We start from the raw sequence: 16,778 nt of genomic DNA on the forward strand, positions 1-16,778 counted from the left end.
ACCCCCACCTTTAAATCAAATACATTATTAGTATATGATTGATCCATTTCAAGTTATAATTATGAACCCTCCCTATAGACATCAGGATTGTGCTGCTGGGGAAAACCGGAGGAGGGAAAAGCAGTGCTGGAAACACCATCTTCAGACAAGATGATGTGTTCCTCTCAGACAGTTCCTCCATCTCCGCAACACAGATATGTGAAGCTCATACCAAGAACATCAAAGGGAGAAACATCACCCTGATTGACACACCTGGATTATTTGACACTGACATCCCTGAAGAGGAGCTGAAACCTAAAATAGTTAAATGTATAACAGAGTGTGCTCCAGGACCACATGCCTTTCTCATCGTACTGAAAGTTGAACGGTACACAGTCCACGAGAACGAAGCCGTAGCGAAAATCGAGACATATTTTTCACCAGAGGCCTTCAAATATGCCACAGTCCTCTTCACTCATGGTGACCAGCTCAATGGTTTGACCATTGAGAAGTTTGTCCAACAGAATGCTGAACTGAACAAGCTTGTGGAGAAATGTGGAGGCCGCTGTCACGTCATCGACAACAAATACTGGAACACCAATCAGCAGGGTCGGTACAGCAACCAGTACCAAGTAACAGAGTTACTCAACACCATAGAGAAGATGGTGAGAGATAACGGAGGAGGGTTCTACACCAACGAGATGCTCCAAGAGGCAGAGAGATTAATACAAGCAGAGATAGAGAGTCTTAGGAAGGAGTTCAAAGGCCAGATGTCAGAGGAAGAGATGAGAAAACAAGCCAAGGAAAGAGCGAGGAGGAAACTCCTGATCAAATTGTCAGGGATAGCAACAGGTGCAGTGGTAGGAGCTCTACTTGGGGTAACACTGGCAATAATGATTCCACTCACACTCGCTACACAACCATTGATCAATTTAGTCCAAAGTCATATAGCAGCTTCAATGTCAATAGGGCCAGCAGCCGTGGCAGAGGTAGCAGGACCAGTTCTTACAGTAGAGTCAGGGGTGGGAGTAGGTGCAGGGGTAGGCATAGCTGCAGGAGTTGTCGTTGGGATGGCCGCAACAGCAGGAGCAGTAGGAGGAGGGATAGTAGGAGCTACTGCAGCAGAGGAGGCAGAGACAGTACAGGAGGCAGCAGAGAAAGCAGCCAATGCTGTCTACCATGAAGCTAAGGGTATTTATGACCAAGCAGGACACCTTTGGAAAGGTTATAGTAACTCTAAGTAGATGAGATATACCTGAAACCATTGAGTGATGGCAACGTGTGTTTCTGACTAATAACTATGTGGACACCAGTCAGTTCTATACCACTGTAGAATAGCTGCTTGTCCAAAATATGTAGCTGCTTGTCCAAATGTTTTTTAAAAAGTATTTTGCATATATTTTTCATTTTTATAGTTTTGTAAAAATCAAGGGATATATATTGCAAATATTACTGTGGCAGTTATGAAAATGTGTCAGCTGGTTATTGACATGCAAAAGTCTGACTTTATAGTTCGAAGAATATAATTTAACTTTTAATAGGATGTTTTTTCCATGTCGGATCGTGTTCGCATATGAAGTGGCTATATGTTGGGAGTAAAAGTGAAAAATTCAAACAATACCTATAGAGTTATATGGTTAGAACCTTAGAGTTGTCTTAGAAATCAAAACGTACATGGGCTGCATGATGCGACTATAGGCAATTCATGATTTGAGAAAGTCGCAAAAAGACTTGGCGCTTTGTTCCTTGCCTGATCACATTTTCTCCCATCAGACTAATCTTAGTTTAATCTTGTCTTTACCCAAATGTAAAATGACTTTAGATTTAGAATAGCCCTTTATCAATTGGGCAGGAACAGCAACAGGGGCAGGGGAAAATAAATGTAATCTGTATGCACTAAAATAGCGAATGGAGGCCACTTCCCGCTATTCCGGTTATTTCACTCCACACAACAACCACTGTTAGAGGGGCATGCAGCCTTTTGCTGCGCGACAGGTGATATTCTGCCCAAACTCTGACTACTATGGGCTCTCCAACCCTTTTCCTACAGCTACACAGTGCTTAATTTGGGGAACCAAGTTAAATCTGTTAAGAACATTGATAGTAACATGTTTTAACAACGAAATATATTTAATTAAACTGTTTACAGCCCCTCTCTGCGCGCTCAAGAACGGAATGAGGGGAAGAGACGGAAACGCACGGTGGTGGGATATTCTGTTGCTAATCGTAATGCGTAAGCCTATTAACTTCTTGTTATGAAGAAAGAAAAAAAACGATTACTAGGATATTCAAAATCCTGTACACATTCCCTTTAATTGTTGGCTAAATCTGAATTCGAATAGGATAGACCAATTATGTACCAAAGACATCTTATAACTGTTTTCAAATGTTATTCTGCCATGCATAATGTGGTAGGCTATGTATAACGGCACAATCATTATTTTAATTCCGTATTTTTTTTCTCAGGCTTGGGCTCAGATATAGGCTTATATGTATGCATAAGCTCTAATAGCATAAGGTTATTTTTAATGAATCATTACCTTAGATAGCGCTGTCCGTTTCATTGTGTTAGGCTTTGAAACAACATCCATGTTTTCCATTCAGTTTGAACCTGTCGTTGAACTCCTTTCTTCAAAGTGATCAATCACAGTGAGATGAGTTTTAAAAGCACATACTGTTTTGATGATGTGTTTGTATTTGCATTGATGTCAGAGTGATTAGAGGAACAGTAGAGCATCTGCTGATGGTTAGCGAGTTGGGAATTGTACTGCGGTCATGACTCATGATATGGTAACATGGTCACTTCAACAGCCCTAGAAGATGATTGTGATTAAACTGCATAGTATTTATTTCTGGGCCATGACCATCCATAGGCTTATGGTTTAAACAGCTGGAGCAGAGACACAGGGGTTTTATACTCTTTGACTTCATTGTAATGATTATTACACCAAAGCAAATATGACCCATTCATTGGACACAGAGAGTAAATGTTCTGAACATTTAATTTAATTTGCAGTAATGCATTTTCTGTAGAACATGCATATTTCAATTAGATATATTGATTCTTTGAACTGAAACGATGTAATGTTCTGAATGTGAGAGCTTCTGCAAATAATGCCAGTTCATGTCATCTATATTTTGAATCTTGAGCTTTGAAAATACTAAAGGGGGGGAAAATGTGCTTATAACCAACTGGATAGCAGTGAGTGAGTGTGTGTGTGTGTGTATATATATATATATAAGCAACATGGTCTCATTACAATATGTCAATAGTAACAGTTAACAGTTGTAGTTACATTGTAGTATCACCTATGCTTAATGTACATGTATGTCAGGAGGGACAGAACTTAGGGTTGTTTAGTCATTGATTATTATTTTTAAAGGGAAATATTACAAGGTATTTAGAAATAAAAAATATTGCACAAACATTGATTTCCTTAAAATGTTCTTGACCTTCTCTCAATATTTTCTAAACATGACTATTTGTAGTAATTATTAAAAACGGGAAACATGCATATTAACCATAAATATGTCATTAGGATTTTCACATATTTTGTTTAAATGAAATAATCCAAATGTAAATAAGGTTGAGTGAGATTTCATTGGTATGACATACACTTTTAGAGTTTTAAATATACTTCAACTGTTTAATTACACCTATCATTTCTAGAAAATATTTATGTAATGCCTGTGTTAGTTATTGGATTGACCAAATCTGTAACAAACAGTCAACAACCATAATTATCAATACCCATGAATTATTACTTATTAAAATACAAATATTATAATACAACAAAAACATAATTGTAATTATAGAAACACCACACTTAAAAATCGACCCAATAAATTACAAAAATATATCTCTTAAGTTCTCAATAATATTTCTCAAACATATGACCGTAATTTAATGTAAATGATCAGTAATATTTAATCAAACATAATTACTATAATTTACCACCTGAAAATGATTAAACATATTTATCAAATATACTGTAATTTATAATATGTGTATATGATAAAAAATATTTATCAAATAAACTGTAGCCTATATCATTGCTGTAATTGACATAATGAAAATATTCAAATCCATTCTGGAAATCATCAATTACATCAGACTAAAATGTTTGGATTTTAAAAGTACAGTAATACTTACTTGAAGGGGTCTATACATATACTACTACGTAAACTCAGAGACTGTTGTACCCGTATGATGACAAGATGGTACAGTCCAGAGCCATGCATTTAGAAAGTTGGGACATTGAGGGTCTGCATTATGAGCATTTAAATGACACTACAACATTCTATGGAAGCCATGTTAACGCCCCTTTAGGAATATTTTAAAATGTACACTACCGTTCAAAAGTTTGGGGTCACTTAGAAATGGCCCTGTTTTCCATACAAACATACATGACATGAGTTGCTAAATTAATAGGCAATATAGTCAAGACATTGACAAGGTTATAAATAATGATTTTTAATTGAAATAATAATTGTGTTCTTCAAACTTTGCTTTCGTCAAAGAATCCTCCATTTGCAGCAATTACAGCCTTGCAGACCTTTGGCATTCTAGTTGTCAACTTGTTGAGGTAATCTGAAGAGATTTCAACCCATGCTTCCTAAAGCACCTCCCATAAAATGGATTGGCTTGATGGACACTTCTTATGTACCATACAGTCAAGCTGCTCCCACAACAGCTCCATAGGGTTGAGATCCGGTGACTGTGCTGGCTACTCCATTATAGACAGAATACCAGCTGACTGCTTCTTCCCTAAATATTTCTTGCATAGTTTGGAGCTGTGCTTTGTGTCATTGTCCTGTTGTAGCCGTCCACAGGGCATGGCGTTGCAAAATGGAGTGATAGCCTTCCTTCTTCAAGATCCCTTTTACACTGTACAAATCTCCCCTTTACCACCACCAAAGCACCCCCAGGCCATCATATTGCCTCCACCATGCTTGACAGATGGTGTCATTTTTTCTGCGTATCACGAATGGTCTTCTTTGTGATCTGAACTCCTCAAACTTAGATTTGTCTGTCCATAACACTTTTTTCCAATCTTCCTCTGTCCAGTGTCTGTGTTCGTTTGCCCATCGTAATCTTTGATTTTATTGGCCAGTCTGAGATATGGCTTTTTCTTTTCAACTCTGCCTAGAAGGCCAGTATCCCGGAGTCGCCTCTTCACTCTTGACGTTGAGACTGGTGTTTTGCGGGTACTATTTAATGAAGCTTGAGGACTAGTGAGGCATCTGTTTCTCAAACTAGACACTCTAATGTACTTGTCCTCTTGCTCAGTTGTGCACCGGGGCCTCCCACTCCTCTTTCTATTCTGGTTAGAGCCAGTTTGCTCTGTTCTGTGAAGGGAGTAGTACACAGCGTTGTACAAGATCTTCAGTTTCTTGGACATTTATCGCATAGAATAGCCTTCATTTTTCAGAACAAGAATAGACTGACGAGTTTCACAAGAAAGTTATTTGTTTCTGGCCATTTTGAGCCTGTAATCGAACCCACAAATGATGATGCTCCAGATACTCAAGAAGTCTAAAGGACAGTTTTATTGCTTCTTTAATCAGAACAACAGTTTTCAGCTGTGCTATCATAATTGCAAAAGGGTTTTCTAATGATCAATTAGTCTTTTAAAATGATAAACTTGGATTAGCTAACACAACGTGCCATTGGAACACAGGAGTGATGGTTGCTGATAATGGGCCTCTGTGGGCCTATGTACAAATTCCATAAAAAATCTGCCGTTTCCAGCGACAATAGTCATGTACAACATTAACAATGTCTACACTGTATTTCTGATCAATTTGATGTTATTTTAATGGACAAAAAATAGCTTTTCTTTCAAAAACCAGGACATTTCTAAGTGACCCCAAACTTTTGAACGGTAGTGTATATGAAACTGAATGCCTAGAATCAGACATATATTTGAAATTCATCAGGATGGTACATTCCAGGGGCCTCATTTATCAATCATGTGTACACTTTAAAAAGAAAAGGTTCCTGGAGTATCCTTTAGGGGTTCTTCAAATAATTCCTTTTAATGGATCCTCGAAGAACCTATAAGCCGAAATCTGTATGTAAACCATGCATGGGATCATTTCCACCTAAAGTGTGAGATTTATCGATATGAACGTTTGCTTGAGAGTGTGCGTAAATGTCCGCATAATCACAGTGCCAAGTGGTGGAATAGGAAACAGCTTGTCAAGTGTAGAATGGGGAAAATATACTCTGAGTGTACAAAACATTAGGAACACCTTCCTAATATTGAGTTGCATCCCCTTTTGCCCTCAGAACAGTCTTAATTGGTCGGGGTATGGACTCTACAAGGTGTCCCAAGCGTTCCACAGGGATGCTGGCCTATGTTGACTCCATTGTTTAACACAGTTGTGTCAAAAGGGTTGAATGTCCTTTGGGTGGTGGACCATTGTTGATACAAACGCAGTGGCAACCCACAGTGTCGATTTTAGCTTGTAAATTTTGGTGGTGCAAAAAAAGTGTAATGCATGCCAGCAAAGCCACAACACTAAACAATACATTAATTGTACTATAACGGTGACAAACGATGCCCACAAACGGTTAGGGCCTACATAAAGCTGTCCCAACAGCAGAGTCCCATCAGCAGTCTCAACACCTTACCACTGCTACACCTGGCTATCAGCGGAGCCTTGTATGTCAGCGAAACAGTTCATTCAGCCTCATTTACTGCCTTTAAAAAAACATAGCTGATATGGCTGACTTGCTAAACAAATGTGGTTTCTACTGACAATTGAGATGTATGAACTATGGCATAAGGGGACGGCAAGCGGATAAGAGGCAATCCATATTTTCGATTAAGACATTAATGAGCGAGCGTTAGTCAATATAACTATTTGTTTAGCACTTTTGAAATGTACAGCGACAGAATTCAGAACATGTGCCATTCTTACAGTGTTCTCCTTGTACACCAAGTTAGAACCGTAGGATAATTAAAGGGGGCATAAGCAGACAATGAAAACTCACAATATTCGATGATTACATTTCTCTAAAACAGGTTATAGGCTACAGTAGAACAGTAGGCAAAATGAAGAGGGGTAAATAGACTAAATTATTAGGATGAGGCACATGGGCTACTAACATTGTACTACACACCATAAAATTAGTATTACTTTCTTAGCTACAGTATACATATCTCCCTGGCATATTACATCATTTATGAAGCAGCATACAAAAAAAATGTTGGACTCACATTGTTTTGCTCGGCTCACTTGAACAGAAAGGTGGCATAGCAGACCTCCGAGTAAACAGTTGTTTTGAGCGCATGAAACTTGGAAAAGAGCCCCTTACTCCCAGATTTGGGACCACACAGCCACTGTCATTGATTCCTTCCAAACCACTCATTGAATTTGCGATTTCCAACTTGTTGTGTAATGTTTAAGTCCAATGGCCGATGAGCACCGATATGTTTTATCTATAATTTCTGTTCATTATTTCTCTTCAAAGGACAAGGATTAAAACGTATTTGCCAGTAGATTGTCGACTTGATTCATGATGATGACTGCTAGCTAAGATTGTAAAAGTATGATGTTGACATGATCAGTCCAATCAAAGCTACTGTACATATAACGTGATTTGACGTCATTTTATCTGTGCTCAATTACCTTGAGCCTTGGATGGGCACATCTATGGCAGCAGCTAGAATTTCCAATGTCTCTTCTTACACTTGGCAGTGACGTAAAGTCCCCATAAGTGATAAAACACTGAGCCAATCACGGCGCAATGCTCCCTATTTTCTGCTGGCATGCCCCACCACCACAGAAAGCACTGAGCTAGGCTGAAACACCTGCATTTTGGAGCTGCCTTACTCAAGAAAACCGATTTATTAACTCAATGATATATATTATTTGTACATTGTTTGCGAACTGATATGTGACACGTATCAATGCCAAAATAACATGCAAAACAGGCAAGCCCCCTCCCCCCCAAAAAATATGTTTTGCAAAAAATGTGGGGCTCAAAAAAGGGGATTCTGCCCCACCTGCCCTGAATGATGGGTCACCACTGCGAGTCATTCAGAGCAGGTACCTGTTTAGCTAAAAAATAATCATATACATATACAGTGCCTTGCAAAAGTATTCATCCTCCTTGGCTTTTTTCCTATTATGTTGCATTACAACCAGTAATTTAAATTGATTTTTATTTGGATTTCATGTAATGGACATACACAAAATAGTCCAAATTAGTGAAGTGAAATGAAAAAAAATGACTTGTTTAAAAAAATAAATATGGAAAAGTGGTGCGTGCATGTGTATTCACCCCCTTTGCAAAGTCCCTAAATAAGATCTGGTGCAACCAATTACCTTCAGAAGTCACATAATTAGTTAAATAAAGTCCACCTGTGTGCAATCTAAGTGTCACATGATCTCAGTATATATACACCTGTTCTGACAGGCACCAGAGTCTGCAACACCACCAAGCAAGGGGCACCACCAAGCAAGCGGCACCATGAAGACCAAGGAGCTCTCCAAACAGGTCAGGGACAAAGTTATGGAGAAGTACAGATCAGGGTTAGGTTATAAAAAAAATATCTGAACTTTGAACATCCCATGGAGCACCATTAAATCCATTATTAGAAAATGGAAAGAATACGGCACCACAAAAAACCTGCCAAGAGAGGGCTGCCCACCAAAACTCACAGACCAGTCAAGGAGGGCATTAATCAGAGAGGCAACACAGAGACCAAAGATAACCCTGAAGGAGCTGCAAAGATCCACAGTGGAAATTGGAGTATCTGTCCATTGGACCACTTTAAGCCACACACTCCACAGTGCTGGGCTTCACAGAAGAGTGGCCAGAAAAAAAGCTGTTGCTTAAAACCTGATGAGGACAGGGGGTGCTGTTTTCACTTTGGGGGAAAATCGTACCCAATTTAAAACGGCCTCGTACTCAATTCTTGCTCGTACAATATGCATATTATTATTACTATTGGATAGAAAACACTCTATAGTTTCTAAAACCGTTTGAATTTTGTCTGTGGGTAAAACAGAACTCATTTGGCAGCACACTTTGTGACCAGGAAGTGGAAAGTCTGAAATCTATGTTCTGTTCAAGTGCCTGCCTATAAATGGGCATGATACGTATGACTATACGTGCACGTCATACACCTTCCCCTGGATGTCAAGAGGAAGTGAGAGGAAAAATGAGTTGATTATCTCGGTCTGACGTTGAATAATCCCTCTTGGAACAACGTGTCCCCCATTTTCTGTTCTCTGCAAGGCGCGTGTTGGGACCTGTTATTGCCTACTGGAAAGCTGTCGTTATGGGCGAATACGATCTCCGGCTTTGATTTTATTTGATACATGTTACAATATCATCCTAAAGTATGTTTTTTCAATATAGTTTCATTAGATTATTGAAATTTATTCGGGACGTTAGGCGTGTTGCGTTGTTTGACTTTGTTGACGTTGGAGAGCTTAGCGCCGCATGGCCAGTGTGCTTGCTAATTCAAGAGGGAAAAACGACGTTCTGAATCCAAACAAAGACGGTTCTGGACAAAGGACCCCTTGTACAACATTCTGATGGAAGATCAGCAAAAGTAGGAACCATTTTGTGATGCTATTTCATATATCTGTCGAACTGTGTACTAGTAGCTTTGCGCTCAGGTTTTGGTTATTCCCTTACCATAACTAAGTCTTATGTCGTAATGAAGATATTTTTAGAATTCTAACACTGAGATTGCATTAAGAACTAATGGATCTATCGTTTCCTATACAACATGTATTTTTTTGTAATGTTTATGAATAGCTATTTGGTCAGAATAGGTGAGAGTCTAATAGAAATATCTGCACATTCTGGGAAAAAGACGCTACGTTAGCATATTGTGTAACCACTGATTTCAGCTCTAAATATGCACATTTTCGAACAAAACATAAGTGTATGTATAACCTGATGTTATAGGACTGTCATCTGAGGAAGGTTTATGAAGGTTAGTGAAATTTAATATCTTTTGCTGGTTTATTCGCTAACGCTAACGTGCCTATTGCTATCGCTAACGTGCCTTGATGAATGAATGCGGTAGTGTGGTAGGCTATTGTAGTAAGCTAATATAATGCTATATTGTGTTTGCTGTAAAACACTTAAAAAAAAATCGGAAATATTGGCTGGATTCACAAGATGTTTGTCTTTAATTTGCTGTACACCATCGATTTTTCAGAAAAGTTTTATGATGAGTATTTAGGTAATTCACGTTGGTCTCTATAATTACTCTGGCTGCTTCAGTGCTATTTTTGACGGTAGCTGTGATGGTAGCTGCAATGTAAAACTGATTTATACCTCAAATATGCTCATTTTTCGAACAAAACATAGATTTATTGAATAACATGTTATAAGACTCATCTGAGGAAGTTGGTTCTAGGTTAGTTTGGTTGGTTTTGTGCATGCTACCTGTGCTGTGAAAAATGTCTGTGCTTTTTTTCTATTTGGAGGTGAGCTAACATAAATATACGTGGTGTTTTCCCTGTAAAACATTTTTTTTAAATCGGACATGTTGGCTGGATTCACAAGATGTGTATCTTTCATTAGCTGTATTGGACTTGTTAATGTGTGAAAGTTAAATATTTCTAAAAAATATTTTTTGAATTTCGCGCTCTGCCTTTTCAGTGGAATGTGGGAGGAGTTCTGCTAGCGGAACGCTGGGGCTGTAAAGGTTAAAGAAAAAAATAAGCAAACACATTTGGTGTTCGCCAGAAGGCATGTGGGAGACTCCCCAAACATATAGAAGAAGGTACTCTGGTCAGATGAGACAAAAATTTAGCTTTTTGGCCATCACGGAAAACGCTATGTCTGGCGCAAACCCAAAACCTCTCATCACCCCGAGAATACCATCCCCACAGTGAAGCATGGTGGTGGCAGCATCATGCTGTGGGGATGTTTTTCATCGGCAGGGACTGGGAAACTAGTCAGAATTGAAGGAATGATGGATGCTGCTAAATACAGGGAAATTCTTAAGGGAAACCTGTTTCAGTCTTTCAGAGATTTGAGACCGGGACGGAGGTTCACCTTCCAGCAGGACAATGACCATAAGCATACTGCTAAAGCAATACTCGGGTGCTTTAAAGGGAAACATTTCAATGTCTTGGAATGGCTTAGTCAAAACCCAGACCTCAATCCAATTGAGAATCTGTGGTATGACTTAAAGATAGCTGTACACCAGCGGAACCCATCCAACTTGAAGGAGCTGGAGCAGTTTTGCCTTGAAGAATGAGCACAAATCCCAGTGGGTAGATGTGCCAAGCTTACCTCAAGAGACTTGCAGCTGTAATTTCTGCAAAAGGTGGCTCTACAAAGTATTGACTTTGGGGGGGTGAATAGTTATGCACGCTCAAGTTCTGTTTTTTGTCTTATTTCTTGTTTCACAATAAAACATATTTTGCACCTTCAAAGTGGTAGGCATGTTGTGTAAATCAAATGACACAAACCCCCCGAAAATCTATTTTAACTTTTACTGCCTCAGAAACCCGGATCCGGGATCACCCCCCCCCCCCCCCCCACTGACTAGCATAGCTAGCATAGCGTCACAAGTAAATTGTAGCATCTAAATATCATTAAATCACAAGTCCAAGACACCAGATGAAAGATACACTTCTTGTGAATCTAGCCACCATTTCTGATTTTTAAAATGTTTTACAGGGAAGACACAATATGTAAATCTATTAGCTAACCACGTTAGCAAAAGACACCATTTTCTTTACTACACTATTTTTCCACTCCATCACTAGCTATCACCAATTCGACCAAATAAAGAAATAAATAGCCACTAACCAAGAAAAAACCTCATCAGATGACAGTCTAATAACATATTTATTGTATAGCATAGGTTTTGTTAGAAAAATGTGCATATTTCAGGTATAAATCATAGTTTGCCATTGCAGCCACCATCACAAATCTCCCCAAAGCGACTAGAATTACTACAGAGAGCAACGTGTATTACCAATTTACTCATCATAAAACATTTCATAAAAATAGACAAAGCATAGCAATGGAAAGACACAGATCTTGTGAATTCAGACAATATTTCAGATTTTCTAAGCGTTTTACAGCGAAAACACAATAAATCGTTATATTAGCATACCACATGTGCAAACGTTACCCCAGCATGAATTCAAGGCAACGTGAGCGATAACGTTATGATCGCCAAAATATATTAATTTTTTCACTAACCTTCTCAGAATTCTTCCGATGACACTCCTGTAACATCATATTACAACATACATATAGAGTTTGTTCGAAAATGTGCATATTTAGCCACAAAAAAACGTGGTTATACAATGAGAATAGTAGCAAAACTAGCCTGAAAATGTCGGGCGTCATCTTTGAGAGTGATCTAGTCTAATCCATAACTAATCATAAACTTGACTAAAAAATACAGGGTTGACAGGAATCGAAAGACAAATTAGTTCTTAATGCAATCGCTGAATTACATTTCTACTGTATTACTGTGCAATACCGGGTCCGCCAAACGAAGCTACACAAAACAAAATGGCGATATATGCGTTTAACATTTTTCAACAGAACAGCGATTTATCATCATAAATAGTGCTTACTTTGAGCTGTTCTTCCATCAGCATCTTGGGCAATGTATCCTTTCTCCGGTCTAATCGTCTTTTGGTCGAAAGATGTCCTCTTGTCCCGTCGAAATTGCCACTAACGTTCGGTATGTACAGGAAACGTGCCCAGCTCATGGAAGGAAGTCACAAATAAATGCCTCAAAATCGCACTAAACGGATATAAATTGCTATAAAACGGTTTAAATTAACTACCTTATGATGTTTTTAACACCTATAACGAGTAAAAACATGACCGGGGATATATTACTGGCTAAACCAAGGCTTGGAAAGAGGCCAGTCCCCATGTCCATTGTGCGTCAAGCGCAGGGTCCGAAAGAAAGCTCCTTCCGGTCTTTTCTGTTTTATACAGGCCCTGATTGCGCAATCGACTCCATTCAAATTGTCACCACTTACTGACATCTAGAGGAAGGCGAAGGCAGTGTTTGTATCCTCATAGCATACACAGGGACATTAAAACTGACCTGGGACCAGAGGCCAAGATTTCTGAAATCTCACTCCCTGTCAGGAAAAGTGCTGTAGAATGGGTTCTGTTCCACTCAGAGACATAATTCCAACTGTTATAGAAACTAGAGAGTGTTTTCTATCCAATAATAACAATAATATGCATATTGTACGAGCAAGAATTGATAACGAGGCAGTTTAATTTGGAGAGGCAAAAAAATAAGAACTGCTAACAGCACCCCCTATTGACAAAAGGTTAACTCCATGTTGTTGTAACGGCTTTCTTCCTGGGATGAAGGAGAGGACCAAAACGCAGCGCGGCTCGTGCTCAACATGTTTAATAAAGAATAATAACGTGAACACTACAAGCTACAAAACAATAAATGTGAAAACCGAAAACAGTCCTATCTGGTGCAGAACACAAAGACAGAAAACATCACCCACAAACCAACAGTGCAAACAGGCTACCTTAATATGGTTCCCAATCAGAGACAACGTAAAACACCTGCCTCTGAGAACCATATCAGGCCAATTAGACAAACCTAAACAACGAAACACATAACATAGACTACACCCACCCAGTTCACGTCCTGACCAACTAAACAAAGATTAAACAAAGGAAAATAAGGTCAGGAACGTGACAGTACCCCCCCCCCCCCCCCCCCCAAGGTACGGACTCCGGCCGCAAAACCTGAACCTATAGGGGAGGGTCTGGGTGGGCATCTGTCCACGGTGGCGGCTCTGGCGCTGGACGTGGCCCCCACCATAGTTAATCCCCGCTTCCGTGGCCTCCTCAGAATGGCGACCCTCCAAAATAACCCCACTGTACTGATGGGCGCCTCCGGACAGAGGGGCGCCTCCGGACAGAGGGGCGCCTCCGGACAGAGGGGCGCCTCCGGACAGAGGGGCGCCTCCGGACAGAGGGGCGCCTCCGGACTGAGGGGCAATTCCGGCATCGCCAGCGTGACAGGCGGCTCTGGCAGATCCTGGCGGCCTGGCGGCTCTGGCAGATCCTGGCTGACTGGCGGCTCTGGCAGATCCTGGCTGACTGGCGGCTCTGGCAGATCCTGGCTGACTGGCGGCTCTGGCAGATCCTGGCTGACTGGCGGCTCTGGCAGATCCTGGCTGACTGGCGGCTCTGGCAGATCCTGGCTGGTTGGCGGCTCTGGCAGATCCTGGCTGGTTGGCGGCTCTGGCAGATCCTGGCTGACTGGCGGCTCTGGAAGATCCTGGCTGACTGGCGGCTCTGGAAGATCCTGGCTGACTGGCGGCTCTAGCGGCTCCTGACTGACGAACGGCTCTGACGGCTCGGGACAAACGGGCGGCTCTAATGGCTCGGGACAGACGGATGGCTCAGATGGCGCTGGGCAGACGGATGGCTCAGATGGCGCTGGGCAGACGGATGGCTCAGATGGCGCTGGGCAGACGGATGGCTCAGATGGCGCTGGGCAGACGGATGGCTCAGATGGCGCTGGGCAGACGGATGGCTCAGATGGCGCTGGGCAGACGGCAGACTCTGGCCGGCTGAGGCGCACTGTAGGCCTGGTGCGTGGTACCGGAACTGGAGGTACCGGGCTAAGGACACGCACCTTCAGGCTAGTGCGGGGAGAAGGAACAGGGCATACTGGACCCTGGATACGCACATTAGACCTAGTGCGTGGTGCCGGCACTGGTGGTACCGGGCTGAAGACACGCATCTCAGGGCTAGTGCGGGGAGCAGCAACAGGACGCACAGGACTCTGGGGACACACAGGAGGCTTGGTGCGTGGTGTAGGCACTGGTGGTAATGGGCTGGAGACACGCACCACAGGGCTAGTGCGTGGAGGAGGAACAGGGCTCTGGAGACGCACAGGAAGCCTGGTGCGTGGTGTAGGCACTGGTGGTACTGGGTTGGGGCAGGGAGGTGGCGCCGGAAATACCGGACCGCGCAGGCGTACTGGCTCCCTTGAGCACTGAGCCTGCCCAACCTTACCTGGTTGTATGCTCCCCGTCGCCAGACCAGTGCGGGGAGGTGGAATAACCCGCACCGGGCTATGTAGGCGAACCGGGGACACCATGCGTAAGGCTGGTGCCATATAAGCCGGCCCGAGGAGACGCACTGGTGACCAGATGCATTGGGCCGGCTTCATGACATCCGGCTCAATCCTCAATCTAGCCCTGCCAGTGCGGGGAGGTGGAATAACCCGCACCGGGCTATGAACACGTACAGGAGACACCATGCGCTCTACTGTGTAACACGGTGTCTGCCCGTACTCTCGCTCTCCACGGTAAGTACAGGGAGTATGCGCAGGTCTCCTACCTGACTTCGCCACACTCCCTTTCAGCCCCCCCCAATACATTTTTGGGTTGTACTCACGGGCTTCCAGCCTTGCTTCCGTGCTGCCTCCTCATATCGCCTCCTCTTGGCTTTAGCTGCCTCCAGCTCTTCACGAGGGAGGCGATATTCTCCCGGTTGTGCCCAAGGTCCCTTTCCATCTAATATCTCCTCCCATGTCCATGAATCCTGTGTAGGTGGGTCCTGTTGCTGTTTCACACGCTGCTTGGTCCTTTGGTGGGTAATTCTGTCACGATCGTCTTGCTGAGAGAGAGTGGACCAAGGCGCAGCGTGTGCAAAATACATTCTCTTTATTTGAGAAGGGAAAAAACACGCAACGAACACTATAACAAACTGAAACAAAACAACAAACGATCGTGAAGCTATAGACGTAAGTGCACACACAAGCTACAAACGTACAACATAGACAATTACCCACATTAACCTAGTGCCTATGGCTGTCTTAAATATGGCTCCCAATCAGAGACAATTAATGACATCTGTCTCTGATTGAGAACCATTCAGGCAACCATAGACACAGCTAGACACCTACACTAAACACAAACCCATCTACTCTACTTAACTAGTAAAATCATGTTTGTAGTCTATTGCATAGTTACAATGTGTACCATTGATGTCCCAGGACCAGGATTGGTAAACCCTGTTGAAGTGTATAATTGCAATACATACATGAAGACACAGCATCATTCAAAGACTGGAATTTGATACTGGTATTGGATATGACTGAAAGATAATCTCACAGACATTCATACCTGAACTGCACCTTTATTTGCCAAGGTAGAGTACATGATCAGTGAATACATTAAATGTACAGGCTACAATGTGGGGATCTCATGAATGGTAATAACTACATGTATATGCAGTACGACTTGTATCCTTGACACAAAGTTATACTATATTCTACTCAATCCATATACTTCATTAATGTCATTCAGACTGTTTTGAAGTTGATACAACTGGCTATGATAGATGAGGTTTGCAGCTAGGTTCTGAACTAACATGTATACCAAACGTTTTAGGGTCCATACACATATCAGCTACATAGCTAGCTACACACCCATAGGCATACAGATATTTTTATCCTCCACTGCACAATAAGCAAGAAAATAGTTAGCTAGCTACTTTACTTCAGCTGCAATGCATGTCAAATATCAGCAGGGCAAACGTACAAAATTGTACATTCAATTTGCAGTAAATGCTTCAGCTAGCTAGATTCTTTACATCCACTGTTTCACAAAACAACAGCCTGGTTTGCTGGTTGTTTCAGGAGTCCCTAAAACATTAAACAACCAGAAATGCGATGTCATACTAATGTCACAACACCCATAAAGCTAGCCAGCTAGCTGGCTAATGTTAGCTAGTCAGATAGCTTGCTAAATCGCAATGTTCGTAAATTAACTTAATGCCCCAAAAATATACA

At 41.6% G+C, this 16,778-nt stretch overlaps 1 protein-coding gene across 1 annotated transcript in view; it reads left to right on the forward strand.

Moving 5' to 3' along the window:
- The window catches only part of LOC120030154, a 70,988-nt gene extending 67,593 nt beyond the window's left edge, over positions 1–3,395 (forward strand). The window contains exon 7 of the mRNA XM_038975482.1: positions 79–3,395. Within this exon, the coding sequence (XP_038831410.1) occupies positions 79–1,223 (1,145 nt within the window). The 3' untranslated portion in view covers positions 1,224–3,395. The remainder of the gene's footprint in view (positions 1–78) is intronic.
- The last annotated feature ends 13,383 nt before the right edge of the window (positions 3,396–16,778 follow it).

Source organism: Salvelinus namaycush, chromosome 36 (assembly GCF_016432855.1).
Source record: "Salvelinus namaycush isolate Seneca chromosome 36, SaNama_1.0, whole genome shotgun sequence".
NCBI classification, from domain to species: domain Eukaryota; kingdom Metazoa; phylum Chordata; class Actinopteri; order Salmoniformes; family Salmonidae; genus Salvelinus; species Salvelinus namaycush.